This window comes from Harmonia axyridis, chromosome 4, assembly GCF_914767665.1.
Source record: "Harmonia axyridis chromosome 4, icHarAxyr1.1, whole genome shotgun sequence".
In the NCBI taxonomy this organism is placed as follows: domain Eukaryota; kingdom Metazoa; phylum Arthropoda; class Insecta; order Coleoptera; family Coccinellidae; genus Harmonia; species Harmonia axyridis.
In genome coordinates, this window is record NC_059504.1 from 36,041,062 (window position 1) to 36,063,861 (window position 22,800).

General features: G+C 34.0%; 1 protein-coding gene across 3 annotated transcripts in view; it reads right to left on the minus strand.

Annotated features, from left to right (window-relative positions):
- The window catches only part of LOC123677476 (cyclic nucleotide-gated cation channel alpha-3), a 255,400-nt gene that overhangs the window by 200,133 nt on the left and 32,467 nt on the right, over positions 1–22,800 (minus strand). For all 3 annotated transcript variants that reach the window (XM_045614013.1, XM_045614014.1, XM_045614011.1), the window contains exon 2: positions 13,109–13,466. In XM_045614013.1, the coding sequence (XP_045469969.1) occupies positions 13,109–13,325 (217 nt within the window). In that variant the 5' untranslated portion in view covers positions 13,326–13,466. The remainder of the gene's footprint in view (positions 1–13,108; positions 13,467–22,800) is intronic.

The following is a 22,800-nucleotide window of genomic DNA, read 5'->3' on the forward strand; positions in this document are numbered from 1 at the left end:
GTCCTTACTTGAAGGAAATTCATAAGAAATTACATGAAAACACAGTATGACTGATCAGTCGAACATGAAACCTGATGAAGCCAAAGTGTTGGCGAAACAATTGTTATGGACAATAAAATATTTGTTTTCATTTATTTTTTTTTTATTTTTTTATTTATGTTTATGTCACAATAAACTATTATTATCATTATTTTAGTTTTAATGCTTAGAAAGTCTCAATGTTATAGAAAAACTATGAAATATATGTATTTCAATTAATACTTCGATAGCGGATTCCACGAATTTATTATTGTGGAGATTGTCTGGTAGAGTTTAACTTGAAATCCATGAGTTTTCTCTCCTCGAACCAGGTATCAACGAATTGACTCTCTCGAAAGCAGCATAACGTCGAAATACCTGATATACACCCAGTTGCAAGAAAGCTCATTAAAATTCAATGCCGTCATTAAATTTCAAATCCTCCATTTAACGGCTCAGGAAGCCAATAGCCTCCTCGTATTGGAGAATTAAAATTTTTATGACGTTCCTGCAACTGGGTGAAAGTATTTATGCGAAATACGGTGCAATGTCGTTTGTGGAATGCCTCCCAAAATCGACGAGGATCCTCTGACAAACCTGGGAAAATTTCGATGTTTTAGCACTACAACTTTTAAATCAGAGGAGATAGACAAAATCTGATACCACATTCTCGTTCTCTTTCCCTGAGAAACTAACAAGAATGGTATTCATTTTTGGCCACATTTCTTTGTTTTCGAGTTGTAAAATTGTAAAATGAAGATATCGAAAAAAATTTATATCTTTGCCTCGATCTTCGCTCTGAAATTGAAACATTATACAGGCACTTTTTTTACCAGTATTTTCAATTACGAAGCTATGGTTATGGTTATATTTTTTTTAATATAATCATTATAATAAATAAGAAAATATTGGGAATATTGGACAATATTTTCTTATTTATTAAATAACAATGGATGATAATCAAGTAATAATAAACATTATATTTCTGTGTCATTTTTTGAGAGCTTAATTTTTTCTGGTTTCAAAAATATACAACATCGTATGGTTTGTATCAATATGAATAATGGAAGATGGCCAAAATTTTGTTTTCATCTAAGAGTCCCAATATTTCTATGGTTTAACTGTTGATGAGCACAAAAAATAGAGCTTCCTAAAACAAGATCAGTCTCCTTCCGTCAATCTCATCATTTCTATGCTTTTTACTAATTTATACAAAATTCTAATCTAGATTTATTTAGGAATTTCAATACCTCAAAATGGAATCGGAAAAAACAAAAAGATCAACATGATCGTTCGTCTTCTTCAACCACGACTGTTCTTGTTTTTCTGTACTCGTCAATAGTTAAAACGATAGAAATATTGAGACTCAATGAAAAAAAGTTTTTGATTATTTTCTATTATTTATATTGATAGAATCCATACGATGTTGTATATTTTCGAAATCAGTAAAAATTAAGGTTTCAAAAAATAGCAAACATAACTTCGGATCATAGCTTCGTAATTGGAAATTCTGCTAAAAAGTCGAACTGGATTCTTCGTAAAAAAGTACATGTATAATGTTTCAATTTCAGAGCTCTATTATCAGTAACAATAGGAGATATAATTTTTTCGATATCGCCATTTTTCCAATTTCCACTTAAAACTCGAAAACAAAGGAAGGTGCCCAAAAATGAATACTATTCTTGTTAGTTTCTCAGGAAAAGAGAACGGGAATGGAATATCAGATTTTGTCTATCTCCTCGGATTTGAAAGTTATAATGCTAAAACATCGAAATTTGCTCACCCTGTACAGTGCCACTTGCCAGTGTGTAACATTCAGGTACAAAAATTTAAAAATAAACATGATGAGTTGGAATTTTTTCTTAAACTCGAACATATACATTGTGTCCGTGAAGTATGGAACAAATTCATTTTTAGCTAAACAGACCATTTTAAGAAAAAAGTCCTGAAGCACGTCGAATGATAATCTAATATACGGGGTGAATTACTTTCAAATAATGACGTCACCGAATTTTTTTTTGAATGGTACACTCCTATTTTGTCTCAATTTTCCGATTACTCTAGCTGAGCTGATTCCAAAAATGTATCACATATTGATTTCAATTGATACAGGGTGGACAGAAACATTCACGAATAACAAAAATATTGTAGTACTAAACTGTCATTGAACACCAATAAATTACTGAACAAATAATGACATTTCACAAAAAACTAGACGACTATGTTTTTTTTAAATTGATAAGAAATAATTTCTTTCATATTGTCTGCTAGACCACAAGTACCAAACATGTTTGGAAACAGCTCATTTTTATTAATCTAAAAATTTAACAAACTACAGGGTGTTACATTCAAACCAATTGCCGCTAGAAAATAAGTATTTTTGATAATATTGTTAATTTAACTAATAAAGAATGTTACGCGTTACTTTATGAGCACACACAAAACTATTGTAGTTTTGTCCCTCCTGTACCAATAGGAATCAACATGTGATACATGTTTTTTTGGAATCAGCTCAGCTAGAGTAATCGGAAAATTGAGAAAAAATGGGGTGTTCCATTTAAAAAAATGATGGTGACGTCATTACTCGAAAGTAATTCACCCTGTATATTAGATTACTATTTTAACATACGGTAAATTAAAATCAAAAACCGACTTGTTTCAGGACTTTTTCTTAAAATGGTCTGTTTAGATAAAAATGAATTTGTTCCATACTTTACGGATACAGTGTATAAATACTCTTTAGAAATAATGATGAAATCAGAAGGGAAAATTTATTTGGAGTCGGCTTGAATCGAAATTCATCTTTAGGAACCATGAAGGGGTTATTTTCACATGCCGTTAATTACCATCCATCCATTTTAGCTGTGAAATGTTCAAGAGTTTCGTCTTCAATCATGCAAGATCTACGGCTCCGTTATCCTAAACTCCAATTGTTTTCTGAACGTCAGAACTCCCCTGTCTGTCAAAGCCTCATCTGTACTCGAATCTTCCGGCTTTTTGGACAAATCTCCGAGGGCTCGTTCTGTGCGCTGGAATGCGAACGGCTGACGTCACCCCTCGGTGGTGCATGAATTTTAATCCGTAACGTTAAAGGAGCAGAACGATCCCGCGCCCCCTTTGGCCCAACGTGGCGGCGGCATAGGAGCCATCCTTCGTGCCCCACCGTTCGAACTTGAAGACGCCCAGAAGGACGATAATCCAGCGCGAAAGAGCGTTTTCTACTTCACCTTTCCGCCCGCTTTATGAGTGTTTTGTCTTCGACGGGATCGTCGAAAACCGAGAACCAACGATGAGAGAATTTATATTCAATTATCACGTGGGATAAGTAGGTTGAGGGGCAGATCAACAGGCATGAAATTCCCAACAGAAAACCGGTAGGCTGATTGAATTCAACGAGGTGCTGAATGCCGTAAATGGTTTATGGAATGATGAGTGGAGGCGTACGATTCCGGGGTGTTTAGGTTTATTATTTCCGATAAACCTTTGGAATCGGTTTGAATTTTTTTTATTATACCTGCATCATGGTTTTATGAACTGAAATAAATGGGATGTGCCATGATAAAACACGCCGTGATTTGAAGATAGCTATAGTCCGGGAGCCAGGTGCAAATTTGGTTAATCATTTCCTCTCGAGAGATACTTGGTGAGAAGCATCAGATAATAGCAATAAAAAGCCTCGTGAACGTCAGCTACGACTCGGCTAGGGGGGAGAGCGGCGGCAGCCCCCCAAACACGAAAAAAAAATACATTCAGTCATTTCCTGCCAACTGAAAATTTGTCAAATTGTAGCTAACCCAATACCTAGACGAAAAAATACAATCAGCTGGCTATAGCATAGTGTATTATACGTCAGCTGGTGCCTCAAACATGAAAAAAATAGTAATTTACGTAACAAGTCCGGAAAATAAGGTTTTTTTGGACGAATAGACAAAATTCCAGGACGAGCGTAAGCGAGTCCTGGAAGTCTGTGAGTCCAAAAAAACCATTTTCGGGCGTGTTGCGTACAATATTTTTTCGGCAACCATGTAAAATAACACTATCGCTGCTGCTTTCCATATTTTATTGCGATTGCGATCAAAAAACATGCAAATTTTTGACAACTAATTTCATATGAACTGTCAGCCGTTATCTCGGTCTATGGATTCTATGATTCTTTTCCGGCCTAGTCCGGGAAGTACGTACTTTCCGGACTAGGCCGGGAAATGCTACTTTCTCAGAGAAAAAGTGTCCGGGAAGTGAGAACTTCCCGGACGGTTGCCGAAAAAATATATTTTCAATGACAGCTCTGACAGCGACTCTGATACTGAATCAGAGAGTGGAAGTAACTAAATATTATTGTGCAACATGTGGAGAAAGTCCTTTTCTCGCGAGTGTGGCACTCTCTGATTCATTATCAGAGTCGCTGTCAGAGCTGTCATTGAAAATATTTTTTTTTTCATGTTTGAGGCACCAGCTGACGTATAATACACTATGCTATAGCCAGCTGATTGTATTTTTCCGTCTAGATATTAGGTTAGCTACAATTTGACAAATTTTCAGTTGGGAGGAAATGACTGAATGTATTTTTTTTTTCGTGTTTGGGGGGCTGCCGCTGCTCTTTCCCCCAGCAGAGTCGTAGCTGACGTTCACGAGGCTTTTTATTATTATTATCTGATGCATTCTACTAATTACCGTTGGAGAGGAACTTGGTCATGTATATCTGTTACTGGCTCCCGGACTACTAGGTTCTTACTAATAGCGTATTCGACTGGCTGCACCAGTTCGAATTAATTCGAGCTAATTATGGCATTTAGCTCTACAAAAATTCGAATCAATTTGAACTGGTGCAGCCAGTCGAATACACTATAAGATGTCTCAAACACTGGTATGCTTGCTCACTTATTCTTGAAACTCATTCAGGTTAAAGTGCCGACGTTTGGGGTACCAGCCTTCTTGGATTTTCATGGTATTGGGCAATTTTCACTTGTTATCCTCATCGTTTTTTATAATGCCTACAAAGTCGTCTCTCTGTCAATGTCGTATTTTGAGGTTAAATCAACAAATGATGCCGTTGATTGGTCAATTCGTTGAATATGGCAACTAAGATGCTCAGAAAACTAGGTGTGTACAATGATTCGATTTTGTTTCTGTCTTTTTGAAAAATCCAGCTGTTGCTTTGATGTTCAGCTTAACATGAGTTCTGTAAGGTGGCGCTCTTCAAAAATTTTCGAATTCCCGCTATCTGCCTGGTGCCGTTTAGGAATGAAATATTGATTTTAGGCACTACAAACTTTCACAATAAATTATAATTCAGTTCCTATCAAATTTTTGATGAAATGAATGGAATATAATGACCATAGAAGATTATCTCGAGCTTACAATATAAAATATTATTGTTCTATACTCAAAGTGCACGAGAGTCGAGAATCGAGAGAAATGTCAAATGTAAACGATGTATTCTGAAATAGACGCTCTAGAAATCAAGTAGATATAAATCTGAAAAATCTCCCGTTCTGTCTGAAAGTTTTACAGGTGTAAGTAGACAAACCAGGTTTCTATGTATCTTAAGCGCCACCATAAGGAAGAAAAGGGAAAATGGAAGCCATGCCGACCCGAGTCGCTAGAATTATCTTAAACCAAATCTAATCAGTGAACACACCAGTATTTTAGATATTCTTGGATTTTTATGGTATTGGTCCCTTTTCAGTTGATCTTTGCATCGTTTCTTATGGCGCTCACGAAGTCGTCTTTCTGTCAATGTCGTGATTTAAGCTTAAATCAACCATCAACGACTTTTGACATACCAAATGAAAATTTTAAAATGATGCCGTCTATTGGTCAATTATTTGTATAGCGCCACCTTGAAAAAGAATTGGGAAAATGATCCCATGCCGAGCCGAGTCGCCAAAATTATCTCAAACAAATTCTAATCAGTTAACGCACCAGTGTTGTAGACATCTTAGTTGTTACCTATAGCAACTTTTCACCAAGTTGGGTTCTTATTTCCTTAAAAGAAACGAACCTTCATTCTGAATATACTTCCTTCCTATTCATTTAATCCCTTATCCGGTCAGGCGATAGGGGTGACATAGTAAAGCGATTGTTTCATGCTCCTTTCTTTGACGGGCTGAATTTCGGCCCAGTTTGCTGGCCGTTTTTTCATATTTGATTCTCAAAAAAAATAAGGTTGTTCCACTCCGCTGCGTTTGTCAACATTCTCTGCAATAAGAATTACAAACCGCCATTACTAAGCCGCCTGTGTACACACATGGCAGCCCAACCAATATAAACAGAATTCTCTATTACCCTCGTTGATAGAGGGATAAAATATATTATGTATTTCACGAAGATGAAAAACAGCACTACCTTCAATTTCGAATTCTTTGGAAGCCAATGTTTACACCTTCAACATAATATGGAAAATTCCTACGAATTTGCATTCGAACTAGTTACTGTTAAATGCCAATTGTTTTCAGCGGAACTCATGTTTGCAATCCCAATTAATTTTATTATATTTATTTATATCATCCTTATTTAAAAGTTTTTTCCGGTATTGTTTCTAAGTCATGAATCTGGTATAATAATAAAATAAGAAAATAACTGAGAATAGGAGTTTTTGAGACTTTTTAATTGAGTTATTTCATTGGAGACCACACAACTGTTCATGACCTATATTTGTATCTCCAAGTGTGCAATTGGCGCATGTATAAATGAGCGCTCAAAGCTCCTGACCTCACGTACGTGTTTTCCTTATGTTATTATGATACCTGCATAACTTCAAAAACAATACTGGAAATGACTTTTCTCTAATTCTGTGGTTATTCCGTTCATTCTTCCACATCTTGTAGAACAAAATCGTGCGAGAATATATCAGAAACGCACAGTTTTCATGGTTATATTTTATTATTATATGTTGGCACTCCGAACTTTCCGCCACGGCTTTATCTGTCAATTCATCAATTTGCCTTGAAGAAATTAGTTCTACCAACCAACATTTTTCAATGCAAAAATCACGTAATGATATTTATGAAAATATTTCATTAATTTCAATAAAAATGCAATGAATTAGAGAAAATAATGTATAATACTCGTACAGAAGGCTCATTCTACCACTCGTTCATTCAAAAACTCGCCACTTCGTGGCTCGTTTTCGAATTTTGAACTCGTGGAAGAATATCATTGCCTTCTGCACTTGTATTATAAATAACTATAAGATTATAGTTGACATTGACTAGCTTATAGACAGTTGATATGAACTACTTTCATCCAAATAGGTACTTTCCCATTTTTTCAAAATTCTGATTTGGTTCTGAGGATCTGCTGTCACGGAAATATCAGGTATTCCTTTTCCAATATGTTTTTTTTATTTTCTATGGTTTCGCTCATGTGGCCAGTTTGAAATTCAGATCGAAGCTTGAAATTGTTATTTGATATCCACACTAAAATCTCAACTCCGTTTGTTTTGTGTTAACAGAAATATTGTTTCTATTTTCTTGAATTTGTTACGGTTGTGGTACATGGAACTTAAAATTGTTGTTTTGAAACACTTGCAACGTTCAGAGTAGGGCACCGCTTGACGTTGTACCTTCAAAATTCAAATCGGAGAACAAATTTATTTTATCTCAAAAATGATCACAATGCATCCACTACTTCGGAAACCAAAACCTCATCTTTCAGTGACAACAGATTCCTCGTCAGTGTCTTATAGCTCAAAAAAACTCACTGAATTCACAAACTTACAACATGTTCATTCATTTTACAAACATTCGTGGAGGCTAATTGAAAGAAATATTTCTCTGGTAAGATTTACAGAGGAAGCAATCTCAACAGGTAGTAACATATCCTCTCTATTACCCTTCTGTGAAATGGATATACAAATCAACATCCTCAATTGAAATAAAAATGATATAGAATTTAATTTTATCTTTTGGCTGATATTGCCCTCATCAATTAAACTCATTCGACCTATATCATAATAAGTCATATTTCGAATATACTCGTATACAACTCAGTGATTGATTTTCAAGAGCTCCATAATCATATAAATAATTATTATTATTATCGCAATCCCGAATAATGAAATACCTAACTGAAAACACAATTAAATAAAATTTGGATAAATCATAACCTGATGAAACTACATAAAATGTCCCAGTTTCTGGTTCGATCTTCCAGTGGGAACATTAGTGTCCCGTAGAACGAGGAACATCAGACATAATCAACAATTAATTGGTGATCGAACAAGTTTCAATAACTTGTAAGGGAATTGAATCCATTAAATTAACAGAATGGGATTTCACAGATTCGGAATAGATTATTGATTTTCCATTATCTTCAATAACGGTTGACTAAATGAATGACAAACAATGATTTTGATTATAATTTCAATTCGGAGTTTGCCTCTATCTACCTGAATATTTCAATGGATGTCGATTCATTTTTACGCGCTTGTTCCAGTGGAACAGGGAGGCATTATTTCACCGAAATGTCTGTAATTTTGAAACTTTGAAGCGTAGCTCTAATTTGGTAGAACTCATTGATGAAGAGTAGGAGAACTACCACATGATATCATTCGAATAGAGTATGATAATGGCTTGAAATTTTCAAGGTAGATTCGATATACGAAACAAATATTTTATTTGAGACTATAAATAGGCCGAATCCATTCAATGCTCATATTTATTCATATACATATATAATGAGATTTTATTATGGAACGCTTCTTTCATCTCGGAAATGGATTACACGATTTTTATAGATTTTGGTGTCAACATTTTTGTGATATGGCCGATATGATATTATGATGGTATTTACATTGTTATCAGATCTTTCCTTTTTCCGGAATAATAATGGACTTTGGTATTTCAAGTGGATCACTCTGTAGGTGTTTTGCTTTGAATAATTACTGAATATTTTTCATTAATGCAACTATTTTCACTTGAAAATGAGATCTTCTACAGAACTGTTACAATTGAGGTTCAATTCCTGTTGGAAATTTTACTATCATGAAGGAGGAATATGAAAAAATTGCATAAGTCGTCTAATAAGAACATGAATGGGTAATTTGTGTTGATTTAAAAATGGTGAACAGCATAATGCATATACAAAATATTCTTGTTTTTATGCCTTAGGTAAAGCAGAGCTAAAAATTGAGACTGGAACAGAAATTGACCTTCGAGAAATGTCATGATTCATGGGGAACAAAACGAAACTTTGGCTACGAGAAATGAACTATTACTTCCGCCTTTGTTTATTAATTTGGGGCTGATGAAACAATTTGAGGAAACTTTAAATCGAGATGGAAATTGTTTTGGGTACTCCTCAGGTGGGTTTCTTAGAATTAGAACAGCAAAACTAAAATTCAGTATATTTTATGGATCTCAAATGAAACAATTCACCACATCATTGAACGGGACTGAATCTTACGCTTGGTGATCATTCATTCAAAATTTTCTTTAGGATTATAATGGTGAGAATTGAAATTGTGGAACCTATTTTTTCAAGCTTTGATTCTCTCTTATTACATGAGCATAAAAGTTGACTACCTCCCAAGCCACCTAGATCGCTCCTCAAAAAATTTTTAATGAAAAACAAGAAGGGAAAGATTCTATCAGGACATCAAAACTACGGGAGATCGATATCAAGGACGATAGAATATCCACACGATGATCGACTACGGTTGAACCTTCCAGCGAAACTACCCTACAAAACACCATGCTAGAAAGTCATAAAAAAGGCAATTTTCAAGTAATGTATGTAAATTTTGCAATAAAATCTCTTGAATCTAAGTGTTTTTCAATGAGAACCTAAAAAAACACATTTAGTGCTGAGTAACAAATGTATGTAAATTTTGTAATAAATACTCAAATTCAAATGATTTTTCTTCAAATGAAATTTGAATCAAAAATTAATCAGAAACAGTCAAAAAATCACAGGCACCAAAATGTCTGTCGCCCTCTGACTGTCCACTCTACAGAGAATAGTTGAAGAGTACTTCAAAACCATCAAAATTAGCTGCTTGGGAGTCCAACTTTTAACATTGGACCAACTTTTAATAATTATTTATTACTGAGCACTAAAGAAATATGATGACGAAAAGAAGAAATGGCCGATGTACTGAGTCAACCTCTGACTGTCAAAACTGGCATACCACAGGGGACGGTGCTGGGCCCAATACTGTTTTTCATATACGTAAACTGTCTGCTTCACATTTTAGAATTGGCATTGATGGCATATAATTATATCAGATATTTCTTAATGAGAGAGACTAAACACGCTAAATTTCTCATTGAGAGGATGAAACGTCTCCTATATGTTTTATAATATCAGGAATATACTCCCCAAAAAGGAGTCTCTTCGCGATTATGAATCATTGGTGTTGTCGATATTGAGGTAGGCAACTATGATGTGGGAGGTATGTGTGACACTCACATGAAGATCATCTTGAATGTTGGTAAAATGTATTGAAAAACTTAAAATTAAACAATTCTACATCTACGTGTATGAGACAACATTGATCAACTCAAAAATAACAGGACACTGGTTCATCATTCATTTTTCACTAGATCAGAAATGAAAATCTTGTGTTTTCGCTCTTCCGTAGAACTGGTGTGAAACATTATTTCCTAAATCACGGTCCAAAATTTTATAACCAAAAAACAATTTCGTCAGGTGTCAGGTACACAATTATTTCATCAGAAATAAATACTCATAAATCGTATATATATACACCAAGAACATTTTGAAAAGAACAACAAACTTTTTTCTCCTAAGAAAACATTCAATAAATTTGGAAATAACGAAAAAACATAAATAAATAAATTTACAAACGAATGACACAAAAAAAAATTATTTTCGAAGAGAAATAGAATCGTTTACTCATAATGACCTTTGTCCTTTGTGTTTTTATAATACCTATTCCAAGATGAATCAGAATTGAACGGGCAATGTAACCAACCGAAATAAATCGGCCATCACCGATGGTTGTACAGGGTGGGCAAATTTCGATGTTTTAGCACTACAACTTTTGAACCAGAGGAGATAGACAAAATCTGATACCCACTTCTCGATCTCTTTTTCTGAGAAACTATTAAGGGTAGTATTCATTTTTGGCCACCTTCTTTTGTTTTCGAGTTATAAGCGAAAATTGGAAAAATGGCGAAATCGAAAAACAGTTATATCTCCGCTAATACTCATGATAGAGCTCTGAAATTAAAACATTATACAGGCACTTTTTTACGTAGAATCCAGTGGCGTGCTCGTATTTTCAAAAGGGTTTTTAATTACGAAGCTATGACCCAAAGTTATGTTTTTTTAAATGGGAACACTAAATTTTTGTGCCATTTTCTGAAAGCTTAATATTTCCTGATTTCAAAAATATATAACATCGTATGATTCAGATCAATATAAATAATAGAAAATGGCCAAAAACCTCTTATCACCTAAGAGTCTCAATATTTCTATGGTTTCAACTGTTGATGAACACAGAAAAATTGAGCTTTCTATAACAAGAGCAGTGTCCTTCCGTCAATCTGATTATTTCTATGCTTTTTACTTATCTCTACAAAATTCGAATCTAGATATGTTTTATAAATTTTTTATCTAAAAATTGATTTGGAAATAACGGAGAAACCACAAGATCGAATTTTTCAATCGAAAGAGTTGTAATGAGATGCATGTATCAGGAGATTATTGACATAGGTCTCCAGAATCAATACGCACAAGTACCAATCCATTTTAAACAGCATATGAAACAATGCATATCTGATTCAACTCAACATTTTAATTACGAAGGGACAAACAAGAAATAATATTTTACCTAATAATGACAACAATTGCACAATGCACAGTCGACACCTCTTCTCGATATTTCAATAGATGAATATTTGAAACTGTGTTCAAGCTACCTAGGAACCTTTTTCCAAGTTCGTTTATCTTTTCGAAACTATTTGTATAAAATAAATATAGATTCGAATTTTGTAGAAATAAGTGAAAAGCATAGAAATAAACAGATTGACGGAAGGACACTGCTCTTGTTATAGGAAGGCTCATCAACAGTTGAAACCATAGAAATATGGAGACTCTTAAGGAAAAAAATGTTTTTGACCATTTTCTGTTATTTATTTTGATACGAATCATACGATGTTATATATTTTTGAAATCAGGAAAAATTAAGCTTTCAAAAAATGTCACACAAATATAGTGTTCCCATTTAAAAAAACATAACTTTGGGTCATAGCTTCGTAATTAAAAACCCTTTTGAAAATACGAGCACGCCACTGGATTCTACGTAAAAAAGTGCCTGTATAATGTTTTAATTTCAGAGCTCTATCATCAGTATTAGCGGAGATATAACTGTTTTTCGATATCGCCATTTTTCCAATTTTCGCTTATAACTCGAAGACAAAAGAAGGTGGCCAAAAATGAATACTACCCTAAATAGTTTCTCAGAAAAAGAGATCGAGAAGTGGGTATCAGATTTTGTCTATCTCCTCTGGTTCAAAAGTTGTAGTGCTAAAACATCGAAATTTGCCCACCCTGTACAACCGACACAAAGAATATCTTAATTATAAGTTTCCGCTCTTACGGGCATTACAAATATAGTGCCAAGCAAAAATTTTTTTCTCAATTTTAATAGATACGAATTTCATTGAATAATGGCTAAAACCAGAATAATATTTCCTTTCTAATTCAATGACTTCGATGCAAGAAACCGAAAGCATGCGATAAGTGTAAACCTATGACGAATGCAAAAATCACAGATGGCAAAACAAGAGGCGACAAAGTAGAAAAAGGAAAATAATGAACCTCGAACTTAGCTCGTAGTGCAAAAAAAGTAATAATTTTGAAATCAATAACGAACTGAGTAAAAGGTTCGATTTTTTCGAAAAATAAAATGATTATTAGTTGATTTTTATGAAAGAATTTTAGTTCATCGTCTTGGCGAGAATTCTAAAGTTTTATATTTTGTAAGTCTTGGGGAGGTAATTACACCCAGTACCCTCATATTTTCGCCCATAGCTTATATCTTTTTCTTTCTTTTATTTTTATATACTTTTTCGTAAAAAATGTAATGAAAAAATTGGATTGAGGTTATAAGATATCCACCTACCTGGTACAAGTCTCGGTCCATTCACTGTCGATAAAGGTCCACTGCCGTACTTGACATGTAACGGATCAGCGTTACTGCTCACCACCGCTATCTCGTCCAACTCGTGGCTGTCGCTCGTGCTCAGACCGCCATGATGGCCGCAGAGTCGTCCGACTGAACTGTCATGCGACTGTTTCCTCCCACGCCAACTCAACACCAACCGTTTTGCTGTAGACATCACACCATCACGACCCGAAGTGGAACCGAAACCCTACCCACTTGAAGGAAGAATGAGGGGCATGCCTTGGTGGATGAGATGAAGTGTTATAGCCATAAGGAAGACTACTGAAGCGAATACTTATTATGATCGGTGGTTGATCTGCAAAAAAAAATCGACTAAGTATTCTCGTGGTAAAAATTTGCTATTCGTTGGTACATTTTTGCATTGCATTATAACTGGTGTTTTTTAGCTGCATAAGAAGTTTCGATCGTTGTGGTCTATGGTTTAACAGTTCAGAATGTCTAACCATGCGATTTGGCAATTCATTATGAATCCTTTACCGCTAGAACGACGTTCACAAATTGTGGAAATTTACTTTGAAAAAATATATCTGCTCATAGAGCACTTCGTTCATTTTACCGTAAATAGTCCAAGTGATTCCAAGAAATTCAAGCAGGTATTGATCGTTTTCGCACTAATTTCCCTCTACACGATTTGAAACTATCTACAGGACAATGAAATGTGCGTACCGAAGAGAATATTGCTTCTGTAGCGTGAAATCTTGAAGAGAAGAAATGTTGATATGTCGCTGTTGCCAACTTGTTGGCAAATTCCTTAGAATACGTGGAAATTTTTAAGTAAAGGTCTTGTTTTACATGCCTATACGATACAGCTCGTGCAAGACTTGAAGCCAAATGACCATCGTTTACGTCGCATTTGGGCTGATTTGGAACTGGCCAAAGATTAGCATTTTACCGAAGAATTATGTTCAGTGATGATGCTCATTTCTCATTAAATGGCTCCTTCAATAAACAGAATTGCCGTATTTGTAGACAATATTCAAGCCATTAACGAATAACCATTACATCCATAAAATTTGACTGGTGCGGTTTATAAGTTGGCGGCATCATTTCTTCCGAAATGCGGAAGCTAACTGATTTTTCCAAAAATGAAAAATCGATTAAACTACATTTGGTTCCAACAAGAAGATGAAACTTGCCATATAGCGCGCTTAGCAAATAAATTTATTGCAACAACCAACTATTTTGTAGAAGTGGTTTTATTTAAATTCCCCAGCCCCCTCGTTCGTAATACTTAACGCCAGTAGATTACTTTTTATGGAGCTATATTAAGTCATTGGTTCATGCCGACAAACCAACAATTCTAAAAGCATTGAAAGCCAATCATCTAGCCACCATTGACGCCATATTGTCAGATTTATTGAAAAAAGTAAAGAAAAAATGGACTGATTGAATGGACTTTGTAACTCATAGCCGCGGCAGGCATATGCCGGAAATCATATCAAAAAAATAAATGCCAGATTTGTTCTCAAGCTCTCGAAAAAACACCTATTCATTTTATTTAGGAGTTTCATTGGTCGATATGTTCAGTTGACCCAGTGAGAAATTTTTTACTGACGCTCACCGTTTCCATTTTCAACAAAATTGGCATATTCAACCATACACACTTCATCAAGATGATTACTAATATTTTCGAATGACGACTATGGTTACATAGACCAGAGTACACGATGTTTTCAATGTGAAACCTTCCCAAGACTTGGAGGTTGTACGATTCAGTAGAACCAGTTATGTTCTGTGTCCTATTACCAATTCAAATTTAAATTCAAATTCAAAATTTATTCTCACATTTAAAGTACAGTGCATCCCATTTTGGGTGAGACTGCCAGGTTTCTCGCTTGTTATTTAAGATAGAGCCTTGCGGTTTTCACGTTCCTGTCCTACTTTTTCGTGAAACTCAAGTTGGTCTAATCAGATTTTGCATAACTGTTTCCGTTCAAAAGATACAGGGCGATTTTGGAAATTGATACTTTTCGGACCCCTCATTTATCTCCGAAATTATAAGGAATAATGCTGAGGTAAAAACTACGTCTGATTCAGAATTCTGCGTAGAATCCAGTGGCGTACTCAATTTTTTTTTTCGGGGTATGGTTTTGAAGATTCAATACAAACCTATATTTTTTTTAATGGAACACCCTATATATCATTACTTCGTTGAATTCGATATTTTTTTCCCTTCAAAATGATATATGATACTATATAGGTAGGATGGTCAGAAATGTTAAAAAAATACTAAAACATCAAATAATGATGATTTTTTGTTAATGAGCAATGGATTTTCCATATAAAAAAGGATCAATTGGATAATTTTCATTTGTGATTTTTATTTATAGTAGACTAGGCAAACAAAAATAATACACTCATCACTAATATGAAAAACAAAACGTCGGTACCTACCTAATAGCAACAAATAAATAATACAAAAATTCATAAACATTGCATAATTGAAAATCTTACAGATTAAACTGTTCAAATTACTGTCCATTTTTCTCTAATACATAATTGACAAAATTTTTCAATACGCCTGAGTGCATTTAATATTATAAAAGGGCGGTTTTGTAAATCCTGGAAAACTGCCTCTGTTGATGCACGAAGTTATTCGGGACTGTTATGTCTTTTACTGTAGTATATTATATGTATTAGGGAAAATGGACAGCAATTTGAACAGTTTAATCTGAAAGATATTATGCAATGTTTATGAATTTTTGTGTTATTCATTTGTTGCTATTAGGTAGGTACCTACGTTTTGTTTTTCATGTTAGTGATGAGTGTATTATCTTTGTTTGCTTACTCTACTATAAATAAAAATCACAAATGAAAATTATCCAATTGATCCTTTTTTTCATATGGGAAATCCATTGCTCATTAACAAAAAATCATCATTATTTGATGTTTTAGTATTTTTTAACATTTCTGAGCATCCTACCTATATAGTATCATATATCATTTTGAAGGGAAAAAAATAACGAATTCAACGAAGTAATGATATATAGGGTGTTCCATTAAAAAAAATATAGGTTTGTATTGAATCTTCAAAACCATACCCCGAAAAAAAAAATTGAGTACGCCACTGGATTCTACGCAGAATTCTGAATCAGACGTAGTTTTTACCTCAGCATTATTCCTAATAACTTCGGAGATAAAGGAGGGGTCCGAAAAGTATCAATTTCCAAAATCGCCCTGTATCTTTTGAACGGAAACAGTTATGCAAAATTTGATTAGACCAACTTAAGTTTCACGAAAAAGTAGGACAGTGCATCCCATTTTGGGTGAGACTGCCAGGTTTCTCGCTTGTTATTTAAGATAGAGCCTTGCGGTTTTCACGTTCCTGTCCTACTTTTTCGTGAAACTCAAGTTGGTCTAATCAGATTTTGCATAACTGTGTCCGTTCAAAAGGTACAGGGCGATTTTGGAAATTGATACTTTTCGGACCCCTCCTTTATCTCAGAAGTTATTAGGAATAATGCTGAGGTAAAAACTACGTCTGATTCAGAATTCTGCGTAGAATCCAGTGGCGTACTCAATTTTTTTTTTCGGGGTATGGTTTTGAAGATTCAATACAAACCTATATTTTTTTTAATGGAACACCCTATATATCATTACTTCGTTCAATTCGTTATTCTTTTTACTTCAAAATGATATATAATACTATATAGGTAGGATGGTCAGAAATGTTGAAAAATACTAAAACATCAAATAATGATGATTTTTTATTAATTAGCAATGGATTTCCCATATGAAAAAAAGGATCAATTGGATAATTTTCATTCGTGATTTTTATTTATGGTAGAGTAAGCAAACACAGATAATACACTCATCACTAACATGAAAAACAAAACGTAGGTACCTACCTTATAGCAACAAATGAATAATACAAAAATTCATAACCATTGCATAATATCTTTTAGATTAAACTGTTCAAATTGCTGTCCATTTTCCCTAATACATATAATTTACTACAGTAAAAGACAAACAGTCCCGAATAACTTCGTGCATCAACAGAGGCAGTTTTCCAGGATTTACAAAACCGCCCTTTTATAATATTAAATGCACTCAGGCGTATTGAAAAATTTTGTCAATTATGTATTAGAGAAAAATGGACAGTAATTTGAACAGTTTAATCTGTAAGATTTTCAATTATGCAATGTTTATGAATTTTTGTATTATTTATTTGTTGCTATTAGGTAGGTACCTACGTTTTATTTTTCATATTAGTGATGAGTATATTATTTTTGTTTGCCTAGTCTACTATAAATGAAAATCACAAATGAAAATTATCCAATTGATCCTTTTTTTATATGGAAAATCCATTGCTCATTAACAAAAAATCATCATTATTTGATGTTTTAGTATTTTTTTAACATTTCTGACCATCCTACCTATTAGTATCATATATCATTTTGAAGGGAAAAAAATATCGAACTCAACGAAGTAATGATATATAGGGTGTTTCATTAAAAAAAATATAGGTTTGTATTGAATCTTCAAAACCATACCCCGAAAAAAAAATTTGAGTACGCCACTGGATTCTACGCAGAATTCTGAATCAGACGTAGTTTTTACCTCAGCATTATTCCTAATAACTTCGGAGATAAAGGAGGGGTCCGAAAAGTATCAATTTCCAAAATCGCCCTGTACCTTTTGAACGGACACAGTTATGCAAAATCTGATTAGACCAACTTGAGTTTCACGAAAAAGTAGGACAGGAACGTGAAAACCGCAAGGCTCTATCTTAAATAGCAAGCGAGAAACCTGGCAGTCTCACCCAAAATGGGATGCACTGTACAGTTATTTCACAGTTTTTATTTATAACATTCAAAAACATCAAGAGATGTGCAACAGTACCTAGACAAAATGTCTGTTTCTACCATTGCACTCCCTCACGTTCCTCGAAATGTACATACAAACTAACAATTGGCAATAAGAAGAAAATTGTAAGAAAAAAAACAAAACAAGTGGAGAAAGCAGTGACGGCAGGCAAGGACTCATCCGGACATGCAGGTAGTCCAGAAATCTACACTATACGAATGCAAATCTCTCAGGATTCTCAAATATAAAACTCCTGAGCTCTGATTTAAAGACATTCAATCTTTTATTCTGTTTCAGTTCAGTAGGAATGACATTAAACAATTTTGGACAGAAATATAGAAATGATCTTTGGGTGACCGACTTCTTGAAAAATTGAACATGAAAAACCAAATTATGTGTTGATCTAGTCACTCCTGTACTCTTTTGCTTGAAACTCGTATTTTTCTTAAACACCCTTATAACACACTGATTTATGAAAATAACTCTTATATTCAATAATTTAGACTCATCGTAAAGTAAACTTGTCGAGTACAATCTTTCTTTTTTTAACATTACTTTGATAAGTGTGTTCTGTGCCGTCTGTAACGTCTGCAGCGAATTGTAAAATGCGCCCCCCCAAGCAACAATACAGTACCTGATTATTGACTCCGCTAGGCTGTTATATAATATAAGTATTTTTTTTTTGATAGAATGTCTCTCAGTATATAAAATGTATGGCTTAATGATCTAATTCTCTTTGTTACCTGACTGATGTGTTCTGTCCATCTTAAATGTTGATCTACCATAACCCCAAGATACCTTATGGAAGATGTTTTTTCCACCTTTGGGCAAGAACATAATTGTGTATTACAGGGAGGCGAGTGTAGTTTCAATTCAATCAAGGGCTGGTCGACAATTGATGGGGGAAAGTAATATATTTAGTTTTATTTAAGTTCAATGTTAGTAAATTGTAGTTCAACCATAAATATATTTTTCTCAATCCAGATTCAGCCATGGTTTTTAACTCATCCCAGGTTTCAGCACAGAAAGTTAGAGCTGTGTCATCAGCATAACAGACTGAATGGGCTCCTAAATTCTTTATTTTAGTTATATTGTTCATGTAAATAAGGAATAACAGTGGTCCTAAGACCGTTCCCTGTGGTACCCCAACCTTTACAACCATATATGAACTTTTCACGTGTCTAATTGCAACACGTTGTGATCTCTCCGACAGATAATCCCCGATGAGATCTAAGGCAATCCCTCGAATTCCGCAGCCCTCCACTCTTTGAAGTAGTTTATTATGTGGAATAGTATCAAAGGCCTTGGCTAGATCAAGGAACACCGCGAGGTATTTTTTTGAGTTATCCATAGCTCTTATCGGTTTCTCTAAAAAGTCAAGTAAAGCATCCTCCGTATTAAGGTTTTTCACGAAGCCAAACTGTCTGTCAGTAATTATACCATGTTTATCGAAAAATTTTGTCATTCTATTTTTGAGGGATTGTTCAAATAATTTCGCGATATTGTTTATAACAGAAATAGGCCTGTAATTATACATTTGACTTTGATCCCCTGTTTTGAAAACCGGAGTGACAAGAGACTCTTTCCATTGGCTAGGAATTTTACCCTGTGAAAAACACAGGTTGATTATATGTACTAAGGGAGAAACAATGTAATTGTGAATAAGTTTAATAATTTTAGATGATATTCCGTCGGGTCCAGGAGTACAGTTGTTTTTCAAATTTGAGATGAGAATTATAATTTTGCTAGTTGTTACTGGTGTTAAATAGATTGATGAATTATTGGGATTTTCTTCCTGGAAATTCTCAGGTAAAGTACTCTTTTCAATCTTTTTAGCCATATCCACACCCAATTCCACAAAATACCTATTGAAAATGTCTGCCTTTTCCACATTTTCACCAACCATAACGTTTTGTTCATTATTTAATAAGATATTTTCTATTGCACTACGTTTTCGTTTACCTGTGACGTCATTTATTATATTCCAAACCTTTTTATAATTTCCATCAGCCTTGGTTATTTCATTCTGATAATAATCAGATTTAACACGTTTTATGAGAGTGTTAAGTTTGTTCCGATAACATTTATATTCCATCTCCAGCTGTACCGTATGATTTTTGCGTAATTTTTCCTTAAGTTTATTCCGTTCATTTATTGATTTTATTAAACCAGTTGTAATCCATGGCTTAATTTTTTTGTAATTATTCGATTTCAGAATTTCAGTGCTACTACTTCCAGTGATATAGTTATTTAGTTTTTCCATAAATAGATTACACGATTCTTGTGAATCACGATTCATTAATACGTCTTCCCAATTCTCATTGCTCATCAACCGCAGAAGTTTTTCGTAATCGATTTTGGTCGAAATTTTGTTTTTGACGCTCAGGCCGCATGTTTCTTCCGAATTTTTCTTATTTATACTTACAAAAGTAGTGAAATGATCAGTCATATCAGTGTGAATAACAGCCGGCTCGATATTAACTTTATCTAGTAAACACTTTTTTATTTTGATGAAAATATGATCGATTATTGATACACTATTCTGTGTGACTCTAGTTGGCTTATTTATATATGATGTGAACCCATTCGAATTCAAAATGTTCAAATAATCATTAGTATCACCAGAATCAGAATGGAGTAAATTTATGTTTATATCCCCAACGTATATCTCGAGATTCTGGTGTTCCAAGCCGTTTAGATATAATTCTAAATTTTTTATGTAATTTTTTGTATTTGTTGCTGGTGACCTATAGTAAGCAGTTATTCCTATCTTATGGTGATATGAGAGATAGTTGTTTGCCAGAATCATCCTGAGAAACCTAAATTCATTCACCTGATTAATAGTTACATTCGCAGTCAAATTGTTTTTTATATAGACCACAACTCCGTCGCATTTAGTGATTTCTGATTCATTGTAATGCAAAGTATAATTTGGAATAGAAAATGTACTCACATCGGCAATTTTTCTAGTTTCCGATAGAACAATGACATCAAATATATCTCCCGACATTCGGACCTGCATCAAAAGCTCATCATAATGTTTCATCAAGCCACGGATATTAAAATGGACAATATTAAAACCCTGCACATCTCTGCTCGCTCCATCCTGTATATACTCCTGGAAATTTACATATGACCCAGTGTCGATCTGAACATCCTGATCAACTAAATTCAGACAGTCCAACATAACCGTCAATTCCAAACTTTGAGAGCCCCAACTAACATAAACAATCCATAATGAAACTAAAAAACATGTTATAATTTACAGTTCAGATAAAGACAAATGTTTATTTATGGTGAAAATCTTCCTCAAAAATTCTATATGACTCATTCTTATTTTTAACAACATGAACCTTATTTTTTTCATCATTAATATATATTTTTCCATTTAAAGTCCACACATTCCTCAAACCAAACTTCTCAATGGCTCGGTTAAGTATTCCGACCCTTATATTAGTCAAATCTTCCCTTATGACCATTCCAGTACCTTTCAGTAATTTTTTCTTGGAATAAATCTCTTGTTTGGTATCATGTTTGAATAATTTTATGAGAATTCCTCTATTTTTATTTGCGATCTTCTTTCCGATTCTGAAACAAAATTCAATGTCCTCTTCAGACAACGTTGTGGACATTTTAGAATTCAGGAATTTAATTAACTCCTTTTTGGTATCCTCTTTTGTTCTCTCTTCAAAACCGAAAATTCTCAAATTCAGTCTTCTACTTTCCTGATCCATCCTCTCTATATCCGCCTCAATACCTCGTTTACATAGTTTTGCCTCCTGAATTTCATCTTCTAGTTTGTTTATTTTCTCTTCAAGATCTGATTTAAGTTCACTTTGTTTACTCTGAAATTCTTGCACAGTTTCTTCTAGGTTTAACAACTTATTGTTTAACGTTTTTATGACGGCTTCTGTCACCTTGTTTACAATCGTCTTGATAAACGAGTCGTTTTTCATACACTTGTTCAGTGCCTGACTAACTGAGGACTCTATTTCTTCTCGTATATCCCTTGTCAGAACCATTTTGGTGAAACAGTAATAATTAGTATGTAATTAATTATCACGTACAAATAAATCAGCCTTTCACTCTGGATTTTACAACTGAATTTTAAATAATTTGCGGAGCTCGTCAATATGCAGCTACTTCTCGCTCGCCATATGAACCGATTCAAATTTCTGACAGCATTGTTGATTTTTTCCCATTCAACGAATGGTTGCGCGTATTCTAGGGGTATTCCTGTCGAAAATATTCTAAGGAAAAAACTGAGCATATAGTTAGCTGAAGTTTCTGAATTCCCTCTCTTGAAATTTAGAAAAAAAAATTTTTAATTCAACCTTATACTGCTGTCATAATGAATAATATGGTTTGTTCATTCCTCCGAGAAATTTCTAGTTGAATATAATATTTCAGGTTTCATACTCAAATCAGGTCGTAGGTAATTTAGGAGAGAAGAACCATATTACATTTTATAGTTGGCGATTAAAACCTCTCAGTATGAGTCCACCATGATAACCTCAGTTTATGGTTTCCATTTGCCGCATTCCTTTCGAGATAGAGTATATATATATCTTTGTTTGTACTAACCTCTATTGTCTATATTTACGAGATTGACAATACAGTATATTACCAGAAACGCAGATAAATTCATTATTCCTCTTCATAAAATGACAACAACACAACTGAGCATAAACCATTTAACTGTCAATGTATAGGTATAATCTCGGGTATAATGCACTACCAGAATAATATAAGTTGTCAAATTAGAAGAAATTGTAAAAAGTAATTAAAAAAAGCTGCAAAAAGCTTACTAGCAAGGTCTATAG